At 46.0% G+C, this 24588-nt stretch overlaps 1 protein-coding gene across 1 annotated transcript in view; it reads left to right on the top strand.

Moving 5' to 3' along the window:
- The window catches only part of JAK1 (Janus kinase 1), a 65503-nt gene that overhangs the window by 29999 nt on the left and 10916 nt on the right, over nt 1-24588 (top strand). Inside the window, exons 9-21 of the mRNA XM_006862458.1 lie at nt 1064-1205; nt 4192-4363; nt 8132-8238; nt 12400-12543; nt 13299-13386; nt 13895-14022; nt 14688-14823; nt 16057-16208; nt 19293-19443; nt 19579-19673; nt 20712-20904; nt 22814-22938; nt 23226-23398. Coding sequence (XP_006862520.1) covers nt 1064-1205; nt 4192-4363; nt 8132-8238; nt 12400-12543; nt 13299-13386; nt 13895-14022; nt 14688-14823; nt 16057-16208; nt 19293-19443; nt 19579-19673; nt 20712-20904; nt 22814-22938; nt 23226-23398 — 1806 coding nt within the window. The remainder of the gene's footprint in view (nt 1-1063; nt 1206-4191; nt 4364-8131; nt 8239-12399; nt 12544-13298; nt 13387-13894; nt 14023-14687; nt 14824-16056; nt 16209-19292; nt 19444-19578; nt 19674-20711; nt 20905-22813; nt 22939-23225; nt 23399-24588) is intronic.

The raw sequence follows: 24588 nt of genomic DNA on the forward strand, positions 1-24588 counted from the left end.
CCATAGATCTATTTATTTGTCCCTTTGTGTCTTGTCTGACTCTCATCACCCCCCAGAATCTGAACTTCAAAAAGGAGGACACCTATAGTAGGGTCTGCCACATGGCAGTGACTCAGTAGTTGTGAATGTCTGAGTGCTTGATGTTCTGTGGGAGCCTGAAACTCATTGACTAAGGAGTCTGCCCAGGGTGAGCAGCATTCAAATGATGTTTAACCTGAAGGATTTAATGATAGTTTATCAGGTCATAAAGAGGGACAGGGTCGTCCAGATGAAGACTCGGTATGCATGAAGGTTTGGAGCAATCAGAAAGTACTTAATGTCTGCCTTTTTAAAACACCGTGGCCATGCCACTCATCTTTAATTAATACTTACTGAGCATGCACTAGGCAGGAGTGACCTCATACAATGATTTATTTAACCAGCGTTCTCTGTCCTCTATCCCTGGGACTGATGGGTCCTGGGGATACGATGAGTACAAGATAGGTATATTCCCTACTACCTCCTTTCTAATTCTCAATGACTTACTCATTCAACGTGTTATTTTGTGAGCACCAACTGTGCCAGGCATGTTTTGGTTACTGGGGACATAGCAATGAACAAAACAGCCCAAAACCCTGCCCTGAAGCTCATGTTCTAGTTGTGCTGGCTGGGAGTGGTGGGGAGGATTGGGATCCTGGCCACTGCATTACTGGCAGCTCCTGATCACCAGCCTTGGGGAGATTCTTCTGATTGGTGCTGGAGACAGAACGTCTGGGGAACTTGGGGCAAGCAGGACTCAGTGACTTGGACAGCAGGCTGTATCCCCATCTAGACATTTTTGTTGTGAAGTGCCATCAAGTCGGTTCCAACTCATAATGACCCTGTCTAGGGTTTTATGTCTCGAGACGCCCTCAAGAGCTCAGCATGCCTGACATACAAGGTCAGAGAGGGCGTCCAGACCGAAGGCAGGAAAGGTGATGGGGCCATGAAGACAGGTAATAGCTCAGGGGAGTGACTATCCCAGTAGCTTAGAGTGCTCCTGCTTGGCCTGAGTGTTTCCTACTTTCTTCATCTCCCCCTCCAGCACAGAGTATGCCATCAACAAACTGCGGCAAGAAGGAAGCGAAGAAGGGATGTATGTGCTGAGGTGGAGCTGCACCGATTTTGACAACATCCTCATGACCGTCACCTGCTTTGAAAAGTCTGAGGTCAGTCAGGACACTGAGGTGGACCAAACTATCTGTAGCTATGGTGTGTCCAGTGGGACATGGTCCAGGAGCTGCTGCAGAGAGGACTGCCTTCGGGGCTGGGTATTGAAAAGCTTTCGTCTCTAAGAGAATTGTTGACAAGAGTAACCTACTTCCCAAAAGGAGGCTGCTCCTGAGCCACCAAAGGCTGTCCCCTTTCCTCCTCATGGCCCTTTGGTCCTCCAGGGACCCACGGCAGGGGTCCACTGTGGCTCTAGAGGATAGACTATAGCTCAGAAGTCAGCTTGCCTCAAACACTTGGGGAGAGTGTACTGTAATTATTTAGGGAAGTTGATTTCTAATAGAATGTGCCAAGTTTATCACAGACTCAGAACTTGTTTACAGCATTCTCTGCTACAAACAGTGCTCAGGAAGCTGCCTTACCAACGTAGTCCATCACAGTTTCCCCCACAGACACTATCAGAAAAATTGCCATTCCATTTTGACAGTACGTGGAGATGCTTAATGGTAATTCTAGTGAAGTTGGAAGTCAGGAATGACTTGAGGGAGGTCCTTGAAGGCCAAGATGTGAGCCAGAATTCTTGACCATATTTCACTAGCCACAAATGCCTTTGTTATTCATGACATTAAAAATATATATATATATATAAGAAGTGGAATATTTTTTAAAGATGGTGAGTTTTATAAAAGTTAGTCTGAGTAGATAGATTAGTGCTGATTGGGTTCAGTGAGAACTGGGAGAACTGGGGTAGAGGAAGAGCACGTCAGGTGGGTGTCAGCACACTAGTGTATTGTTGCCCTCTGATGCAGGAAGGCAAAGTGCTAGTGAGCCTGAGAGGCCAGGGCTGAGTTAAGAGTAGGAAGAGGAAATGGCAGAAGGAACCCAGTGCTGCCAGTCATTGGAGGCGAAGTCTCCAGGGGCCACTCCCTGCCTGGGGGGGTTGTTCCTGCACAGTTGGATCTCCTGGCTGGTACAGGTTCATTTTCTCAGAATCTGTCAGTCTTGTTACCTTGACAGAGTGCCTGACCTCTTATTTATCAGTTGTTGCTGTTAAGTGCCGTCGAGTTGGTTCTGACCCATAGCGACCCTGTATAGAATTTCTGAGGAGCGGCTGGCTAGTTTGAATCACCGACCTTGCAGTTCAAACCGACCTTGAGGTTGAGTGCTTATCCTATAGCACCACACCAGGACACAGTCATTAGAGGAAGCTTAATCTTCCTCCACCATCAATGGATGCATGAAACAGCCAACCCAATTCCCGTGCTGTACCCAGAATGTCAGTGATTCCATAACGGGGCCTCCCTGGTGTCAGTTCCCCGGGGGAAACAGTAGATAATGATTGTTTCTGCTGTGTTCCGTCTAGTCAGTTACGTCTCCTAGTGATTCCATAGGACAGTGGTAGAACTGCCACACAGTTTCCTGGCCTAACTCTTACACTGTGGCACTGGAGGATCAACACTGGACTGCAAACCACAAGGTTGGTGGTTCAAATCTGCCCGGTGCTCCTTGGAAACCCTGTACAGGGTCACTCTGAGTTGGAACCAACTCAGCAGCACTCAACAATAATCTTAATGAGAACAGATCACCAGGTCTTTTCTCCCATGGAGCCGCTGGATGAGCTTGAACCCCTGACCTCTGGGTTAGCAGCTGAATACTTAACCATTGCACCACCAGAGCTTTTTTATAGATACGAATATTGCTGTGTGTTTTAACTCACTAGGTGCTGTGCTCAGCACTTACAAAGCCAATAGGATAGGTGGTATTATCCCATTGTACAGATGAGGAAACGGAGGCACTGAGATTTTAAATAGCTTGCTCTAGTTTACACAGAAAGTAGGCTTTTCTGGCTCTCACTCTTAGCCACTAAAATAGTTTCCTTGGTGCTGTAAGATAAGCAAGGTCAGTGGTTCAAACCCACCAGTCACTGCTCAGAAACCCTACATAGGGTTGCTGTGAGTCAGAACAGACTCAAAAGCACTTAACAGCAACAACAACATACAAAAAGTGCCCATGAAAGAAACCTTCTGTGCATACTTATCGGTGGCACCAGAGAGCCTTGGGACCAAGGCAGCTGAATACCAGTTTCCACTGTGGTTCTCCTGTAACAAATGTGTGGATCAGAAGGGCTCAGTTTGAGGGAGTTCCTGGATAAATAGTTTTAGGGTAGGTATTGTTACATGGGCATTAACATTGTAGCGTGTCGTGGGTACAAATCGGGCTGCGAACCTTAAGTTCAGCAGTTCGAAACTACCAGCTGTTTCACGGGAGAAAGATGAGGCTTTCTGCTCCTGTAAAGATTTACAGGCTCGGAAACCCTGTAAAGGGTCGCTATGAGTCGAAACCGACTCCACAGCACATAACAACAACAACAACAACAATCCTTATAGGAAGTCCTGGTGTGGCACTGTAGGATAAGCACTGAACTGCTAACCTCAGGGTTGATGGCTCAAACACACCAGCTGATCCTTAGAATGCCTATACAGGGTTGCTATGAGTCACAACCAACTCGATGGCACTTAGTAACAACAACATCCTTATAGAGTGCGTACTAAGATGTTTACATGGACTGTACTCTAGCAGCAGTGTTGTGAGGTCAGTACTATCCTAATACTCATCTTACAGGTCACAAAACAGGTGAGGCTATTGTGGAAACTGCTTTTTTACGCTGTCTTCCTAGTGGTTACTTCCTCCTTGACCCTCTTTTATCAGTTATTCACTTATTAGTCAATGGTGAGTTTATTTATAATCAACCTTTTATTTTTGAATCATTTTAGATTTACAGAAAAGCTAGAGATAGTGAAGTTTTTTTTATATACCATTCATCCAACTTCTTTAATGTGAATATAAATATGAGTCCGTTTCGACTCATAGTGAACCTGTACAGGGTTTCTGAGGCGTGGCTGGTGGATTTGAACCACTCAAGGACCCATGGTGTATTTGTTGATCCCTTTATAAAAAAATAATTTCTGGTCGTTTTCTGAATGGCAGGTACTGGGTGGTCAGAAACAGTTTAAGAACTTTCAGATCGAGGTACAGAAGGGCCACTACAGCTTGCACGGTTCAGACCACAGCTTCCCCAGCCTGGGAGACCTCATGGGCCACCTCAAGAAGCAGATCCTGCGCACCGACAACATCAGCTTTGTGCTGAAACGCTGCTGCCAACCCAAGCCCCGAGGTTTGTATTCCCGTGGTGAAGCCCTCTGCCCCTTGGTGTCTCTTACTTGTTCTAATGTCCAAATGAACCCAAAGATGCTGCTTGGTTAAGAAAACATGGCCCTTCCCCACAGTTTCTGGTTATTTTTTCACTGACTTTTGTTACAAGTCTATTTTTAACTTGGATTCCATTGTTCAAATCCAGCATTTACTACAGAAAAGAAATACCATTTTTTCTTTTCTCCACATGCCAGATTGCAGAAAGGCATGCTTAAGATTAGTAGCAGAAGCCTTTTTAAAGCTGCCCTAAAATACTGCGTTTCCTTGTTACTTATTTATGAGCGAAATGGTCCAGGTACATCCTCTGTGAGTCAAGACCTGCACTAGATGCTAAGAATCAGAAATGGATGGTACCCAGCCCTTGTTCTCTGAGGGTTTTCAGTTTAATGCAGAAAATGTTACAGATAGATGGGCTCACTGTAGTAGGTGGTGGGCATTTTAATCAGAACAAATACTAAACCCTGGCGGCCAAAAGAAGGGGACGATCAGGATCCCTGAGTAACATGACATGGAAAGCCTGAGTAACATGACATGGAGGCAGACCTAGAACTATGTGGGACATTGAGCAGGAGGTTAGACACCGACATTTCCAACAAAGCAAAGGTCATATGCAGAAGCAAAGTGACAGGCAAAAGCAGGCACTTCAGAAAGGTTCTTGGTGGTTAATGTGTATGTGAAGTTGAAAAAAAGGGGGGAAGCTGAGTATAAAAAGGGGTAGATTTCAGATCATGAGAGCCCTTAGGTACCATACTAAAGAGCTTGGACTTCGTTCTGCAGGCAGGGGTAGCCATGAAGGAGCAACGAGCCAAATGGATAGGAGGAAGAGCTCAACCAGTCTTTTTGAAGCCCCATGCACACACGTCACTGGTGAACTACAGACATAGGATGTGTGGACTGGGAGGACTGCTTGGGGGTCATCTGGTCAGGTGTCTCATTTTACAGATGAAGGAACAGGCCCAGGGGAATGAAGTCATGAGGGTCAAATTCAAAGAGGGGTTTGAGTACCAGGACTGCACAAATGTCAGATCCCTTGCATATTGTGTTCCCTGACCATGAGACATTGCCCTGAATGTGTCAGATCCTTCCTTACAAGGGCTCAGGCCCTAGACAAAGGACAATGAGTGTAGTTGCTCCTGAGCGCCCCCACTAAGTGTGGGGTATGAGATGCTTAGAGGTGTTCCTTTGCATCAGTGAGTCTGTAATTAAGTCATGGTTGGGCAGAGGAATCACCACCAGGACAGAAAGGGATCTGAGTTCTTGATGTTTGATCTCGCAGTGACAGACTCATCACTTGGCTCAGAAAGAGTTCCCTGTTAGTCTTGAGGAATGACTAATTTTATACTTGGAGATGTTCTGCAAACACATCTGCCAGATAGCCATGAGGTCTCAGGCCAGTTAAAATCTTAAAGCCAAGTGTCTGTATGTACTCACATAAATTCTCCTTCTGGTTATTAAAACAGTTTTTGCTTTCTTAGGAATTAGTAGTCTCTAAGTGAGGGTGGGAAGCAAGGAAGAGAGAAGGTGAGGATAGGCTGCAGGCAGGGACCTGAATTCTTTGCAGGGCTCAGGTGGGGAGGTCTCTGGTTTAGACAACACCCCCATTAACCCAGGCCCGGGAAGGCGGGAATGTGGAGAAGGGAAGCACAGAAATGGGAGTTGAACCTCTCATGACTTCTGTAGAAGCTCCTGGAACTCAGCCCTGAAAGTATTGAGTGTTTGTGTCCTTGATTATGAACTCTGAAGACACAATCTGGGTCTCTCGCATTAACACTTGATGACTGGTTGGAATAAGCCCTGTCTGTGAGGTTCCTGACACAGGTCCTCAGAAGCCTGCTATCTTCCCTTTGCCACCTGTAAATTAGAGAAGTGGTGAAATCATGAAAAGTAAAAAGAATGTCATTTTGGGTTTCCCAACTCCTTTGGCTTCCTAACCACAGGGGCTGACAGACAGACCCTGACCTGGTTTCTCACTTGAAACATTTCATGAAAATACAGGTTCATAAAGGTTAAGCGACTCCCCACCTCACAGAGTTGACCATAGTGCCATGTTCTCATCGTCCCCCTTTCCTGTTCTAATTTTCCAAATGCCTCTACCGCCCTGGCCCCTCTTCATTCAAAGAGGCCCTATCTTGATGTCATCACTCCTTTGGGCAGCCCCAAGTTGATTCTTTCCCTCTGATTTTCCTGGTGGGGTGGGGTCAGAATAGCAGTATGGAGTGGGGTAGGCTAGAAAAAGGAGACGCTTGTATCTGAAGACAGCATCCAGGAACCCACTAGGCCCAGGTAGTGCTATGGAATGGGAAAAGGTTCAAGCCCTCCCAGACATCACTGTGAATTCTAAATCTGTGACTTACTGACTGCGCTTGATCTTAGGCAAACTATTTTCTCTTGAAATCTGTTTTCTGCGGTACATAATGTGGGAAAGAATAGCACACACCTCATGGATTGCGATGGGGTAAACGAGTAAATATATGTAAATCTCTTGGAACAGAGGCTGACATAGAAAGCAGTCAGAAAATTGAAGCTATAAAATCGTTGGGGCAGAGGGAAGGTAGAGGAGGGGCAGAGAAGGGAAGAACTCTGCAGGGTAGTGAGGATTTAAGAAACCACATCAGAGTCACATGTCCCAGTGTCAGGGACCCTGTGCTGCACAGCTATTGCCTCCTAGTGGCATGTGGCGGCCGCCCCCATAAATTGTCCTGCTTCTCCTTTTAGACCTTTGGGGAACTTCCTTCTATTAAGATCTAAGAATCAAGACTTTGTTTCTTTTACAGGAAAGTGGAATGGAAGGGAAACATCTGTTGTTATTTCACTATTTCTGCCTCATTAAAAAAAAAAAAAAGACATAGAAACCCTCAAGGATTCCCAAAATACCTTGCACTGCAAGCCAGAACCTAGAAGCTACCATCTTCCCATGTGACAACGTTGCAGCTCATAGTGGCTCCGTGTCAGCAAAACAACATCTGTGGACTATCAGTGCCCAAGTATCTACCTGTGCCGACATGGCACTGCAGATTTTGTGACATGTTTAGTTTGCTGTTTGAATCCGTAGGATTTGGGTGCTAGTCCATTCTGAGTCTGTTCATTTGGCAGACATTTGTTAATCGCCTCCTCTCTCGGGCCTGCTGGCCTAGAAGTTCAGAGATTCAGACATGACTTTCTTTCTGGGTTACTTGTCCTGCTCCTCTGGCACAAAACCAGCGTTTTCCACCTTCCCACCTTGGTTCCCATCACATCCTAAGTCCAGAGCACTGCTGCTTCCTCCCATCTCTGGTCTCATCCCTCATATCATACCGTGCATATTCACTCATGCATTTAACAAGTACTTAGTGAATGACTACTGTGGACAGGGCAGTGGGGGCAGCGTAGAAAACTAAATAGACCCACTCACTTCCTTCTTGGTGTTTTCTTTATTAGCTTTTAAAGTTTCCTTAGAGGAACCTTCCCTGGCTTTCCTTACTAGGACAGATCTGGCTGGTGTCCATCTTGAAACACCAGAAGCCTGTCCTTTATTTTAGCTGCACAAAATCATTTGATTAGTTGGTTATTTTTGACTATTATTAATCTCCCCTCTTGGTGGACAGGAATCTGGTAGTTAATAAATAAGCATTGAATGACTCAACCAACAAATACACACGTGTGTTCCGCAAACCTTGTGGTTCAGCAGGCATCGGCAGGCTGGATTTGGGGCCTTCACTACCATGTACAGACCTCTCCGATCTCTCCACAGAAATCTCCAATCTGCTGGTGGCTACCAAGAAAGCCCAGGAGTGGCAACCCGTCTACCCCATGAGCCAACTGAGTTTCGATCGGATCCTCAAAAAAGATATCATTCAAGTGAGTCTTTGCTGTAGTTCCTGTGTCTAGCCTTGGTCCCACCTTGCTCCAGCGAAACAGACTTGGTGGAAATGAAGTCTGGGCTTGGGGGAATCCTGGTAGAGAAAGAACAAGATGTTCTTTCCGTTGTTGTATCAGTTCAGATGGTCCGCTGGTGGCTTGGCATCCTGTTGACCTCTTTCAGGCTCCTCAGTGACAATTTTTCCTTGAAGAAACTGAACAGTCAAGTGTTTGGGGGTTCTCTAGGGTGGCATGGCCCATTCTTACATGCAGGGGTTGGGTTTCTTCTTTCTCCCCACCTGCTCTCTCCATTCCCTTGAGTCTCTGGTTTATCCCTTCAGCATTCACTTAGCCAACAGCAATTGAGCCACTTATATATGGGCAGCCAGGATTGCTACCCTCAAGTGCAGTCTAGTGAGGAAGGAGGTGGACTCTTGTCAGTCACATTATCAAGAGATAAGGCTTAAGGTGCAGAAGTACAGGGAATGTGGAAAGTATGACATGGGGCCTGCATCGGACCTCCTCTGACTTCACCATCCACACCAGTCCAAGGTTGACTCTACTCTCCACCCTTTTCACCTGTTCTTATACCAGCCGTCCCTCCCACAGCACTCTGAACTTCTTAGCTGGCTTTGTCACAAAGGCCACACACAAACTCAGACACCAGTCTCATGATTATGGGGTTTATTAGGGATTTTAACATGTTATGATTCAGTCAGGACCGCGTCTTCTCAGTCAGGCCTGCAGGCAGACCTCTCTCTGGCCTTTGGTCCCTTAACCAGGCCTTTGCTCTCCTTGGGCAGTGTTACAAAGGGCTGCTGAAAAATGCTCCAAAGGCACTCGTCTCTAACAAACCTTGCTTCCCCACTTAAGTGCCTGGAGCATCCCAATCCACAAACGAACCTCCTTCCCATAGGCTTTACTTGGTACTTTTGCTAAGAAGCTCACAACTCTATCTCTTGGTTCTGCTGCTGCCACTCCTCTGGTGTCACAGCTCTGCGTCCTGGGTCAAGGAGGTTCAGCATGCATGGGTCTCAGGCTCTTGTTGGTAGTGAGATCCTCCATTCTGCCTCTGAGATGGCTCATTTTAAACTCAGCAGGATGGCAAGATTGACCAATCCCCTCATTAAATTTCCAAGTTTTTACAATTACAGTGCACAGTGTTAACAGTCACTCTCAACTGAAACGTTATATACTCCTATTAGCATCTTCCTGTACCTACTTTTACCCAGACCCATCAGGAAAAGTCATTTGGTGGGTGTTACAAACATATGGCTAGAAGAGACATATGAAATAATTATAAAGGCGCCTTGGTGGGCTGCAGCGGGATCCTGACAGCATGGTGCCATGACTTGACCACTGGAGTCAGTAACCTTCTGGGGAAGAATGATTATTCTGAAAGCATATGGCTTTTACGGGATGTTCTGGGAACACCGTTTCCCATAAACTCTGATTGATTGTTCCTTGATAACTGCAGCTTTAATGAATAGTCCAAGACCTTACCAGGCCAACGCAGACTGGGCGGATGTCTCACCATTCTGCTCTGACAGATGACAAATGGTAGCATTTGTGCAAATTAATATACTTGATTAACAGTTGGGTACATTTCTGTGGGGGATGGGTCTGATTCTCTAGGTATCAGTCCCAGTGCATTTTCTGCATTTACCAGGGACTGTCAGCAGCTCAACAACACCTCAGTTTCAGGAATCACATTTTGATTTCCAAAGACTGAGGAATCAAGAATCAGGATCAGTGACACTTAAGTCAGAGGAGACCCTAGAGACAGATGTGCTAACGGTTTTGTAGAGATTATCTCATTTACTTCCCATACCACTCACTTTGGTGGCATCATTATAGACTCATGGGTTTGAACAATGAATATGTTTTAATCCAGAACAGATGTCCATGCTGATGCTCACATTGTCCCTACTTTGGCCAGGGGGCAGTTGGTCAAGCTGGAACCTGAGCCTTTGACAGGATCTTGGTCAGTTGCAGTTGTAGTTGTTTTACTTTTCTGATGTAATTATTTGTTTCCAGGCTGATGTTACGCATGTCTACCCCACATCTGAAATTAGCCATGTTTTCAAGGAGCCTTGAGGCTATGTAGTGGAAATGAGATTTGAATATGCAAGGAACCATTACTTATGCCCATTGATTCTCAGCCTTTTCAGTGTTGTTGTTGTTAAGTGCCGAGCCAGTACAGACCCATAGCGACCCTGTATAGGGTTTCTGAGGAGAAGCTGGTGAGCTTGAACCTCCAACCTTGCAGTTCAAACGACTTTGCAGTCTGGCACATCAGCCCACAGTGCCACACCAGGACTCCCTAGCCTTTTCAGTAGATGGTGCTAAATTGTTTGTTTTTAAGATAAAATGTGTCATCTGTTCAGGAGGATACTTCTGACTCAACTTCAGGGCAGGTACAGGGTTTTTGATGTTTAGCTTCCTCAAACTGCTAATTGTACCTCCTTCCATGTTGAAAGCCCCAGTTCTTACTGCCAGTATACTTGCTTGCTTTGTCCCGTGCTAGGTATGCCACCAACCCACACACACTCCACCATCAAGTCGATTCTGACTCATAATGACCCAAGGCTGTAACTCTACAGAAACAAAAAGCTGCATCTTTCTCCATTGGAGCAGCTAGTGGAGTTTAATCAGTGACCTTGCAATTATTAGTCCAGTGCTTATCGGACAGCACCCTCAGCGCTTCTTACACGTATCACAGTCTCATAATAAAATAGTACAAGCACTCCCAGCAGCAGTATGATGACTTGAAAACAGTTTTAAGTTTTTGCTTTTGGAATTCTTTTTTGTCTTTAAGACATTCCATTGGGATATACAGGAAATAACTTGTTTTAAAGTCACTGGAAGTGATTTGTTTATGTAATTAGGCTATTAACTGAGCACATGCTTAGGTTCATGTTTTATTTCACTTTGGATTTTTAAGTCTTCCTTTAAAAATTAATTTTATTATAGATATGAAAGGTAGTTGCATTGTTTCTGAGTCAAATCTACAAAGCTACGACTATTCAGAGTTGGCCAATGTCTGTCTCCTCAAAAACGTATTCTTGGTATCACTCATAGTGGTTTATAGAAAACGTCTTCATTTCTTTTTAGTTTTGTGGTACTCCACTATGTGGCTCTACCTTCATTTATTCAACCAGTTCCCAATTGATGGAGTTTAGACTCTCATATACTTTGCTGTTACAAATAGGGCTGAAATAAGTAGCTGTATGCATAACTGTATTTTTATAAGTGTATCTTTGGGATAGATTCTTAAAAGTGGGTTTGATAGGGCAAAATTCATATGTAATTTTCATCACTGATTCTAACACATTTGCATACACACACACACACACATGCTAAATGGATGGAAAGTGAACACTTGGAGTGGGAGAAATAATGAACACCTGACTTAAAGAGCTATCAAAGCAAAGTCACTCTACTTGGCTTCTACCCATCACATGCCAGAGTCTGTACCAGGAGACTTTATAATTATTTGATTCTTGCAAGAATCTTTTGATTGGGTACTGCTACCATCCCTACTTACAGAGTGGTCAGTTCAGTCAGCAGGCTGTAGAGCCAGGACGTCCAAGGCCCTTTGCTGTACACTCAAACATGTGCTCTGCATCTAGCCTGGAGGCCTAGGATAGGCCTACTGTGGCTACCTACTGGGGTGCTGTTTGTAATATGAGAGTATGTGAAGATTGTGTTTTAATCACAGGCTGTTCCTAGAGGAGAAAAGCAAAGAGCATTTTAGGAAGAGTGTGAAGTGTCTCAGGCAGCCCAGGAAGTGCCAAACTGCTTGGCCACATACTTTTAGTTGCCTCTGGAGGCCTTACCAGGATACGCTTGTGAATGTTGGGCTCTTTTATGTTCACCCCATTCCATTAAAGAACTCAGGAGCCCTGGTGGCACTGTAGGATAAGCACTGGACTGCTAATTGCAAGGTCAACAGTTCAAACCCACCAGCCACTCTGCAGGAAAATGAGGAAGCTGTCTGCTCCCATAAAGATGTACAGTCTCGGCCATCCTTCCCAGGGTCGCTATGAGTAGAAACAGACTCGATGGCAGTACATTTGGTTTGGTTTGGAGTATTACAGTCTCAGTACCAGACTTCTGCTGCCCTATGTAAAGTTCACCGTAACCTGCTTTCTCTCTCAGGGTGAGCACCTTGGGAGAGGTACAAGAACACACATCTACTCTGGGACACTGTTAGATTACAAGGATGATGAAGGAACTTCTGAAGAAAAGAGAATAAAAGTGATCCTCAAAGTCTTAGACCCCAGCCACAGGGACATTTCTCTGGTAAGTGCCTTCTCATAACCCAAGCCTTCCCATCCTCCATTTTCAGGAGCTAGTGGAACACAGTGCACTTGGAAGAACCTTCAGCCTTATTTTGGCCTAGTGGTTTTCAAACTTGTCTTCAGTCAAAATAGCTTCAGATACAATATTGGGGTTAGACCCAGTGTATTAAATAAGTATGGGTGGATTGGAGCTGAGGCGGATTGAACAGCCCCTCACACTTGGCCTGCCCAGACCACCTATTTCCCATGCCCTGAAGAGAGGCCCCTGAGGCAGCCTGAGGATTCACATCCTGAAATAGACCAGGCTCTCATTTCACACTCTGAACAATTAACAGTCAGAAAAGTAAAATGGCTTGGCCAGGATCCCACAGATTAGTAGAGTGATAATGCCAAGTCTTGAGCAGCGATCTGCCTTGTGTTTTCCATTATTTGCCTGTAGTGCTAACGATTGTGATTTCCCAAAGTGTCATTTCCCACTGCTCTTTAGAGAGAGCCAAGTGGATATGAGTATCTAAAGGGACAAGGGTCAACTTGCTTATCCTACCAACCTTACTCTTCATCCTATAAGATTTTCTAAATAAATCCTACATCCTGGCCAGATCTGTCCAGAGGTAAAGGCTGGGTCATCAGTGCCAGGTGACCAGGTTTCCAGGCCAGGCATGGTGACAGTCGTGAGCTCTTTCCTCAGCAGAGCTCCTTTTGGAACAGCCCAATGGAGGCTCACCCTTGAGGTCCTTTTGTCCTGTTCTCCCACAGGCCTTCTTCGAGGCAGCCAGCATGATGAGACAGGTCTCCCACAAACACATCGTGTACCTCTATGGTGTCTGTGTTCGAGACGTGGAAAGTAAGTGTGCTCTCTCTTGAGAGTAATGGTCGGCCCTGGTTGGGGGACACGGGAACTATACTTGGAAGACAGCTGGAGCCAGACACTTCCTTCATGTTGCACTGGCTTCTTGTCTCTCTTTTTACAGTTGGGGAAATCTAGATGCTGAGCTTGAGTTAACACTGGACATGGAACTGTTTGTTTTTCACTCTCTTCTTAAATGTTTGCTTCTTGCCAACTTTGGCTCCACACTCCTAGATCTTGGGGTTGAGATGTGTAAAGCCAAGTGCTCGCCCTAGTTCCTTTTTTGTAAATGAGGAAACTGGGATGCAGAGAGCTTATCATTTGCTCTGGGTCACCCAGAGTGAAATTGCAAGAGCTTGAGTTTGAAACCATTTGTACCTTCTACAGATGGCTTGTGTCCTCCCAAGCTGAATACCATCTACTAAATTGGGCTTTCACATGGGGGTGAGATAGAGTACTGTAACAAGCAGACAGGCTTGTTATATGGCTATTTTTGTGCCTGTAGATATCATGGTGGAAGAATTTGTGGAGGGGGGCCCCCTGGATCTCTTCATGCACCGGAAAAGTGATGCTCTCACCACACCGTGGAAGTTCAAAGTCGCCAAACAGCTGGCCAGTGCTCTGAGTTACCTGGTAAGAGTGTTCTCATGTCCCTGGGGGTTCCCTTAGGAGCCAGAATGTCTTAGGAGCGGGTGGCAGGAAGAGGGTGTTGGCCAAGCAGGCTGAGGTCAGACCCCTTCCTCAAGTTCTATAGTGCCAGGACTCTGTGGTTAAACACAGGTGTGCCTGGTACTTCGTGATTTAGTATTCCCTGTCAAACTGGGCAGTTGAGGGCTTTTTCCCTTTGCTCACATAGTCATCCCAGTGAGAGAGAAACTTTGTCAGTCAGAACACTGACTTCTGTACTGCAGTGTGTGGGGAGAGTAGCAGTACAGTGCTTCTCAAATGAATGAATAAAACTCTTACCAGCAGTAATAGCTAATGCTGATAGAGTGCTTTCCATGGGCCAGCTGTTGAAGTAGTTTCACAGAGGTGTTGAACCTAGTTCATTGAATTCTCTCAAAAGCTCTACGAGGTATGCTCCACTATGATCCCCCTCTCACTGGTGAGGGAACGAAAGCTGAGGGACATTGTATTGTAATGGTACTTACCCAGGTCACACAGATAATTGGGGAGAAAGCTAGGGAGGAGGGGAGGAGATGATTTTAGGGACCAGGGTTGTAAGCGGGGTGTGGGAGTAGAGGAGGCAGGCATCATTGTTGGCAGCTTTGCTGAACTCAGCCCTTACGATTCTGCAGGAGGATAAAGACCTGGTCCATGGAAATGTGTGCACGAAAAATCTGCTCCTGGCCCGCGAGGGCATTGACAATGAATGCAGCCCATTCATCAAGCTCAGTGACCCTGGCATCCCCATCACCGTGCTGACCCGGCAAGGTAGGTTTCGCCTTCCCCGACCCCAGCCCTGGGCCACTGGACAGGCCAGAGAGGGGCCCTAGTTGTGTGCCCTTGGGAGAAGGGGTTAGAGGTCTGGAGCTCAGGAGGGTCAGCCCGTGCCTATTATTAAAGTGTTCACTGTGCAGTAAGAGAAGCAGACAGCTCATCTGTCCTTGTAATGAAGTTGCTAGGGGTAGCACAAAGGTGGGTCTCCTGTGCTCCTTTTGAAACCCACTGCAGTTAGCTTGAACTAAATTTGGAAGGGCACCAAGATAAGGTACAAGTCTTACAAATACAGCCTTAATCCTGTGCTCCTGGGAAGGGGACTGATACGTCTCCTCTGTCCTTTTAGACATTTATCATGTGGCCCTCGGTCCTTAGCAGAGAGATCTGAACTGCAGATGTAGGTGACTGTAGATAGACCAAGGAAAGAAGTCTGAGTGTCCCAAGAGAGATTCCAGTAAAATACTTGGGAACTCGGAGGAGAGAGATGTCTTCCTGTTGGTGGGGCTGCAGCAGGGTGATGACAGGGACATCATCTGGGGCAGACAGGCTAGTGGGTGCTGGGAAGGAGGAATGAGAAGACTTGGCAGCCAGGTGGCTGTTTGCATGTCCAGCCCAAGAATGGCTCCCTTCCTCTGGTTCCAAAAGGTGTCCTGAGACTTCTGGGTAAAGGGCATTTCTGGTGGGCATGGCTGGGGTCTCTGCTCCGATTCTTGGCTCGGCCTTGATTAGGAGACAGTAACAGAGCTAGCTGTGTGCTAATAAGCATGTGCCACTTCATCACCTCAGCCTCTCCTCCCTTTGTTCTCTTTAGTCAAATGAAAGAAAACTACCTACCTAAAACTAGTGTCACTTTGCAGCTAATAGTGTGGGGTTCATGAGATCAACACAAGCCTGCCCCTAACTATGTTTGCCTCTTCTCCCATCCTTCTCTCTCCTAAGCCTTGACTCCCTGTTCTCATTTTATGGGACAGGGCTTCAGAAGATTCCTGGGAGCTTGTGATGAATGGCCACATCTGCTGGCCCCAGTCAGCCCTACTGGGTCACAAGCACCAGGGCTGCAGACCCTGGAAAGTTGCACATTTAGCAGTCTCCCCCGAGACTAATGTCACCATGGACCATGTTAATAAATGTTGCTTGAAATAGTCTTCATTTCAGCTAAAGAGAGCTCATGTGCTCCCAGGTGATTCTAGAAGCTGATCTGTAAACATGTCTGTTGTTTTCTCCCAGAGTGCATAGAACGCATCCCATGGATTGCTCCCGAGTGTGTTGAAGACTCCAAGAACCTGAGTGTGGCTGCTGACAAGTGGAGCTTTGGCACCACACTGTGGGAAATTTGCTACAATGGCGAGATCCCCCTGAAAGACAAAACACTTATTGAGGTGAGCCACCATCTGCCAGGGTTTGGACTTGGTGAGGACTCCTTGCCATCTCGGGGGCTCTCAGGGAGCCTCACACTGGGAAGAGAAGGACACGGTCTTGAACTGCCGCCACAGGTGTACTGACACTTTGACACTGCAAACATTGCTCAACTTCCTTGAGCCTCAGTCTTCTCATCTATAAAATGAGGATAACTAATATCTAATTTGCAGAATATTGCATGTAGCACACTGCATTTACTATATAAGTCATTGTAGTATTCATTTGTTCATTTTTCTGAAAAGATGTGTGTTTGTTGTTGTTGTTAGGTACCATCAAGTTGGTACCAACTCATAGTGACCTTTACACAGCAGAACAAAACACTGCCCGATCCTGGGCCAACCTCACTACTGTTGCCACACTTGAGTCCATCGATGCTGCCACTTGGCCAATCCATCTCATTGGGGGGTCTTCCTCTTTTTCTCTGACCCTCCACCTTATCAAACATGATATCCTTCTCTAGAAAATGGTCCTGCCTGACAATATGTCTGAAGTATGAGAGACCAAGTTTGTGTATTCAGCAAAATTATTGTTGTTAGGTACCGTCTAGTCAGTTCTGTCTCATAGCAACCTTATGCACAACGGAATGAAACTGTGCCCAGTCCTACAGCATTCTCACAGTCATTGCCATGTCTGAGCCCATTGGTGCAACCACTGTCTCACACACAGATATTTATTGTGTACCTACTGTGTGCCAGACAACCACTGTCCTAGGTAAAAGCACCATAGATCAGATAGATACAGGTTTTGTTTTCTGTTACGGAGCTTAGGGCCTCATAGCGGAATTAGGCTAAAATAATAAGGGTTTTGCCCAGAACATCTACAACAGCTCTCTGAGAGTCAGGGAGGCAGGTCACCCCCATCTCTTACAGATCAGGCCATTGTGACACAGGTGGCCCAAGATATTCACCTGGTCCCACAGCTAGAAAACAAATGGGTGAGCTTGAACCTCTTGTGTTTACCTGTGGAAAAGTCGAGACTTTAAGTTCAAAGGGAAGAAATTGTAAAAGCAGCTGACATTGTCTGCCACCATGATTCGTGCTTTGTGTATGTAGAGGGGGCAGACAACACTCCAAGTCCAAAGAGAGGTGCACTTCTGTTATATCTGGAAAGCATGGGGATGTGGAGGGCAGTGGCGGAAATGAAATGGGAAAGGTCACCTGGGGTCAGATGGTAAAGGCCCTGAATTCCAGGCTACAGGTCTATATCTTCTTGGGGGTGATGGGGAGACTTTGAAGGATTTGCAGGGAGGAGGAGTGGGGTGCTCCGCTGTTGGCTTTGGGGCAGTTCATCTGGGTGCAGGTTGGAATGGACAGAAGGGTGCAGAGACGCTCATGTTGTGCGGCTCTCACTGATGAGAGCCTAGAGCCAGGAAAGAGCAGCAGGAATCCCTAGTGGATGGTGCGCTTGTAGGAAGAATTCCAGAGGTAGACTGTTTTAAGACTTGCCGGTTAGAATTTATGAAAGAGGAGTTGAGCTAAAACTCACGAGGAGACCATCAGATCTACACATCTGCTATTTGGAATTTTCAACCTAGACTTTTGGGAAACTCATTGTGTCTTTACCCTCCTTCGGGAAGAAAGAGCATACTTAAGGATTGCTGTGAGTCAGTGTTTATTGAGCCCTTCCTGGTGGCACTGGGAGCTGCTAACCACCAGGCCAGTGGTTCAAACCCACCAGTCACTCCTGGGGAGAAAAATAGGCTGTCTGCTCCCATAAAGATTGGCAGTCTCGGAAACCCTGTGGAAGTTGGACTCTGTCCTGTACGGTCACTGTGAGTCCGAGTCGGCTGGATGGCAGTGGTTTGTTGTTTGACTTTTTTGCTGTGTACTCAGCGCTGAGCATACAGAAATGGGGTGAGGAAGGGCCCAGGCTGCAGGTAGAAGGATCCCGCTTACTTCCCACTATGAGGCGGTCACTCTGCGTTGTCAACAACAGGTGACTGTCAGCCCTGCAGCGTAGGGCCAGGGACTGGCAAGTGACACTGAGGCAGGGAGGTTTTCAGCTCTTGTCCAGTGCCTTTGCCGCCTCTCCTCTGGGACCTGCTTCCACTCCCACCTGAGGACCCAGAAGGACCAGAAGGAAAACTGGGGCCCTTGGGATCCATCTCTAGACCTGGGTGGTTCCACTTAACTTTTTTTTTTAATTCACTTAATTTTCAAAAGTGGAATCTGTCATTTGTGGATTGTAGATTAATAATCAGTTAAAGAAAATTTGAAAAATACAGAAAACTATGGCTAGAGAAAACCGCAATTGCTATATTCCTCCAACCCTGATCGCTGGTCAAGGGGGCTTCATAAGAAAGTTCATGGAAAGACGGAATTAAAAGTATAAGTGTTTATTGTGAATATGTGATAGTTTACATGGGAGAACATTAGCTTTATATTCATCCTATTGTATTACACTGCTCTTCTTCCTTAAATGTGGATCACTTTTTAAAAATATATATGTATCTAAGTTTTTATTGTGAATGTGACAGTTTTCATGGGAGAACATTAGCTTTATGTTCATCCTACCGTATTTCATTTCACTGCAATGATTACAATCCCTTCCATGCATCATCAAACAACCAAAGGGTATACCCCACAAACCTGACCCCTGGTCACCAGCACACAGACCCTCTCCCTTCCGGAGTCCAGAGTCCCCAGCCACTCCATCTGTCCATGTCATCGTCTCTGCCTCCATCTCTGGTGTCACTGTTTCTCTGGGTAGGGTCCTACTCTCCGCTCTTCTCCCATGATGGTCCCAGGGACCTCCACTCCTGGACTGCAAAGTCAAACACTCCCCTCCTTTTGCTACAAAACGTCTACCTTTACATTTCCAACCTGATAGCAGTTATTCACTATTGTGCCACAAGAGTCTTATCCAAATGTGGATCATTTTTGAATCTGGACTGAGATATGCCTGAGCTGCAATTAGGCAACAGTAACAGTGTTTCTGAAATCCACCTTTACAAAGAGATGTTAGGAAGTAAATTAGGAGTTAGTGACTCCTGACCTGGGCCTGAGAGGTGTGTGGGTGACACCTTGGTTTGTTTGTCTTTACAGAAAGAGCGGTTTTATGAAAGCCGATGCAGACCAGTGACACCATCCTGCAAGGAGCTGGCTGATCTGATGACCCGCTGCATGAACTACGACCCCAGTCAGAGGCCCTTCTTCCGAGCCATCATGAGAGACATTAATAAGCTTGAAGAGCAGAGTAAGATGCTGTCTTATGCTTCCCTAACCAACACCTGCAGATACCTTGGCGAGAAGGCCAGGATAGGCATCAAAAGGAGCAGTCATTGTTAGTGAGTAGTCACTTGTTGATTCATTGTCCTTTCTCTTCTCTTAGATCCAGACATTGTTTCAGAAAGAAAACCAGCAACTGAGGTGGATCCCACACACTTCGAAAAGCGGTTCTTAAAGCGGATACGTGATTTGGGAGAGGCAAGTGATGCCAGTGCTTGTTACTGATGGCACAGTTCCCTGTTTACTACATTTCCCCTCTCTGCATGTAAAGCCGCTCTCCATTCATTCTCATTTGGCGTCATTGTTGGCGACAGGAAGAGTCCTGCTGTGTTTTTTAGGACTTCTTGATCACAAGGGATTTTGCCTTCTCCACCTGACACCCACAGTTCCCTGCGTGTACACCTGACTAAATGCTCACAGCGCATTGCTCAACAACCTCAGGAGACTTGGTTTTTCTCTAAGGGTGGAGGAGAATGAAACGAGAGAGAGAGATGAGGAAGAGAGGGATAGATAAGGAGGAATAGAAAAATCCTTGTCTCTGATTTTTCCAAACACACATATCCTGTGAGGCTGCTTAGATGAGGGACAGATTTACTTCACAGAATGCCAAAGTAGAATACTAGCTTTTCCTCTGGACCACAAATGGGAGTTTCCTCATAGTTAATGTGACTGGAGAAGCTCCTGGGATCTGAGTCTCCGTACACAAGACTATGGCATCTGCTCTGTGCCAGGCTCTGTGCTGGGCAAATCCTCAGTGTTTGTTAGTACTGTGTACACTGAGTATAGCCGAAACCGGCTCAGAAGACTTGTGACCTATTGCAGCCACATCACCATTTGGTAGCTTAGCCGGAATCCAACCTGCAGTCTTCTGAAGTGTTCTGTGCAATGCTTTCTTCACCTGTGCTATGGTGCCTCTTCTGTGGCCCAGACCCAGGGCTTTAAAGGAATGCCAGTTGTTCTATAGACCCAGAAATAACCTTCATTTCCTTTAGGGTTACATTTCCAATCCCAGAGAAACTAGGATTGATGTGTTGGTTTGTTAATCCCATGATGGTTCCCTGTTTTAGCACAGTAGTAGAGGAAATGGTATGTGAGACAAAGAGAGGTTGGGACTGTGGTGAGGAAGAAGACCCAGGGGATGAGCCTGCAGGGTCAGACTGCTGGTTAACCCGTGTCCTTCAGGGCCAGCTATGAGGAGCACGACTCTCTGGTAACAGCCTCCTTCTTCCCTCCCAGGGCCACTTTGGGAAGGTCGAGCTGTGCAGGTATGACCCTGAGGGAGACAATACTGGGGAGCAGGTGGCTGTCAAATCCCTGAAGCCCGAGAGTGGAGGCAACCACATTGCTGATCTGAAGAAGGAAATAGAAATCCTAAGGAACCTGTATCATGAGAACATTGTGAAGTACAAAGGGATCTGCACAGAAGACGGTATGTTGTGCAAAATGCCTTTTGGTTTAAAGACTAAATGACTCTGGGTTTCAGAAGGCCAGTGTGGAGCAGGTAACCCTTGACCTTCATGGGGCCCCCCATGAGGTCTCTGGACTTTGAAGTGTTAAGCACTGTTGTCAAATCCTCAGCAGCTGGAAGCTTCCTGGAAAGCTATCCAGCTTTCTTCCCAGCCAGGGGTTGAGTCCAGCATTATTTCTCAGGATGCTTGTACACTACACTAAGGATTGCTCTGAACCCGTCCAGATAGTCATGTGTCTGTCATAGGAAACTGGTATCCTCCTGTTTCCCGTAGTCTTCTAAGCCAGCACATAAGTGCCGTCAAGTTCGTTCCGGCTCATAGCAACCCTGAATGGGGTTTCTGAGAAGGAACTCTGGTGGATTTGAACCACCAATTTTGTGGGTAACAGTCCAGTGCTTATTCTACAGTGCCACACGAGGACTCCACTAGCTAGGGGATTTGTATTTCTAGTTGTCTAAATCAAGGTAGGAGTCCTGGTGTGGGGCTGTAGGATAAGCACTCGACCACAGTCCTGGTTTGAACCACAAGGTCAGCAGCTGAAACTCTCCAGTTGCTCCTCAGAAACCTTATACAGGGTCCCTATAAGTTGGAACTGACTCAGTGGCACTCAGCAACAATAAATCAGGGTAGCAAGTAGTGTCTCCTAATGCCTGTGTCTATTTGCAAGCCAGCACACCAGTCATGTGCTTAAAGATGGGTAGTGAAATGACAGGGCTTATAATTGAAAATAATTAGCATCTGCCTAATGGTTCAGTGTGGAGTCCCAGTGTGGCACTGTAGGATAAGCACTAGGCTGTTAACCAGAAGGTTGGTACTTCAAACCTACCAGCCACCCCTCAGAAACCCTGTCCTGGGTCTCTATGAAGCAGCACCGATTCAGCGGCACTGTTTTACTGGTGAGTGCTTATGACTCTGAGTTAGTTCATAGATAAAAATCAGTAAAAATCCGTCCGTTCCCCATAATGTGAGACTTGATCAAATTCATGTTTCAATGATCTCTGACAATAGCTGCCCACGTTCTCTCTTTAATACTAGACACTTGGAGCTAGGTCAGATCTCAAAGGGTAAAAGGACACTGTTCTGCGGAGCGCACAGTGGCAGATGCCAGCCACAAGGTCAGGACTCCACCCAACACGCTTATTTCAGACCTGCTGGCTGCAAATTCCGTTTTCTCACTACTTTACAATGTCAACTGCAAGCTCAGGGGCCTCCCCTGGGCTTCCTCAGTTTCACCTGCTGGCTCTCACTACTCTTTTGTGTTTGATAATTCACCAGGATGACTCACAGAACTCATAGAATGTGCTTACAATTGTAGATGTATTATAGCAAAAGAATGCAAATCAGAATGAGCACAAAGAAAAGATGAATGAGGTGAGTTCTGGAAGGATCCCCAGCATAGACCTTTCATGTCCCAATAAAGGCTCCAATGTGTGTGTTGATGTTTCTCACTAACCAGGAAGCTCCTTGGGGCTTCCATGTGCAGAACCTTTATTGGCTTCCTTGCATAGTCCTGATTGGGGTCTCATTGCATGTGCATGAATCTTCACTCATGCACCCCTCCCTCGCTGAGGTCAGTTGATATCAACCACGAAGTGGTCCTTCTGGCTTGGCCAGCCTCCCTATTCATTAACACAAATGCCTTAGGCCTAGACAACAAAAGGCACCTCAGTTATTCCACTAAGTCCAAAGGTTATCTCTCAAGGTACACAAATGTTACTATCCATGTTCACTGTTGAGGATCCTGAGCTCCGGGGCTTAAGAAGTTGGGTCACTTGCCTGTGAAGTCAGGCAGGCCTTGTGCCTTGGATTCTCCCACAGATCCTTTATTTGGCCTTCTCATACTGATGGGTGTTTTTTTTTTTCAAACAGGAGGAAATGGTATTAAGCTCATCATGGAATTTCTGCCTTCTGGAAGCCTTAAGGAATATCTTCCAAAGAATAAGAACAAAATCAACCTTAAACAGCAGCTAAAATATGCTGTTCAGATTTGTAAGGTAAAAACAAAGAAGCATATTAAAGATTTAAAAATCAGCACACTACCATGGGTAGTAGTTTAGTAATTAGACCAAGAAAGTTTTATATACTGCCTGTACTGAGTTATTTTGCTCTGCATTATTTGGGTGGCAAATTATCTCTCTTATGAATGTCAACCCTCTCCCACCCCCCAATTATAAGTGATACATAAATGAAATGATTTTTGAAAACTTTTATTTTGAAGCGATACATACCCAGTATAATCTGAACTGACTTTTAGCAATGTGCTCCACCTTTCTCTTCTTAGGGAATGGACTATTTGGGTTCTCGGCAATATGTTCACCGGGATTTAGCAGCAAGAAACGTCCTTGTTGAGAGTGAACACCAAGTGAAGATTGGAGACTTCGGTTTAACCAAAGCAATTGAAACTGACAAGGAGTACTACACAGTCAAGGATGACCGGGACAGCCCTGTGTTTTGGTAACTGAATCAAGTAGTTTGATTTCATTTACATTTCATAGGCTTTACATTGTTTTAATAGGCTTTTCCCAGTTCCCTTATTGTCTGTCATTCTTTCAGCTTAAGTCAAAGTTAGAGAGGATTAAGGACATTTAGAATCGATTAGTATTTGTCTTCAAGAAACATCTTGTAGGCTGCCTCACTGAAAACAGCCCTCGCAGAAATGCCTGAGCTTCATACGACACTATCTGTTAAGGAATGGGAGGAATCTGATCACCAGCTCGGCTCTTCCAGGCAGGGGCATCCATCTGATGCAGTTTGTAAAATGCCAGCAGGAGGAGGAGTCCCTAAAGCACATCCCTGCAGAGGAAGGCCTGGTAGAAGGAGGGTTACAAGGTAATGAAGTAGGCATTGAGCAGATACGGGGAGAACCAGGGCAAAGCAGAGGAAGATCCACAGAAACCCAGAGGTCCTCTCCCGAAGCAGCAGAACCTGCCTGGAGAAGCTGCCATGTGTGCCCTGACTGCTCCACCTTTAGCCGGGAGCACTACCCAGGGCAGAATTCTGCCTAACTCTCCAGTCCATCTTCAGAAAAACTGATCAGCAGCCCTGAGGTATAGCCTAAACAACTCACACATAGGTCTTTCCCACCCTAGGAGCCTACACCGTCTTGTATAGAAGGGGCTTCCAAAAGTTTGTGGACAAATTCCATTCTCTCTCTATTCCATGTTTCTGTTGGAACCTTTTGAAGCCCTCTCACCCTATCTATCAAGTCTATACTTACTGCCATTAGCAACCAGAAAGTTACTGTCTCATAATTTAGGTGGTTAGAAGTCTAGACTCAGAGCACGGACTCTGGAGAAAAGTCATTCATTGTCTTCCTTCAGCAGCTGTAGGCCCGCCAGTGCTTGGAAAGCTCCATGTGTGTTGGCATCAAGCTTTCCTTGCATCAAGGAGCTTAACAGGGCAGGGACCCCAGTCCAAAGTATAAACTCTATTCCTGGCTCTATATTCTTTTTTTCTTAAATGATTTATTGTGAATTATGTGATAGCTTACATGGGAGAACATTAGTTTTACATTCATTCTATCGTATATCGTCTCATTGCCATAGTTACAATCCCCTCCATGCAATCCTTCCCCTGTATCCCTCAGGTCTTCAGCACACAGTCGCTCTCCCTCTCTGGATCTAAAGTCTCCAGCTACTCCATCG

The sequence above is a fragment of the Chrysochloris asiatica genome, unplaced genomic scaffold (assembly GCF_000296735.1).
Source record: "Chrysochloris asiatica unplaced genomic scaffold, ChrAsi1.0 scaffold00048, whole genome shotgun sequence".
Lineage (NCBI taxonomy): Eukaryota > Metazoa > Chordata > Mammalia > Afrosoricida > Chrysochloridae > Chrysochloris > Chrysochloris asiatica.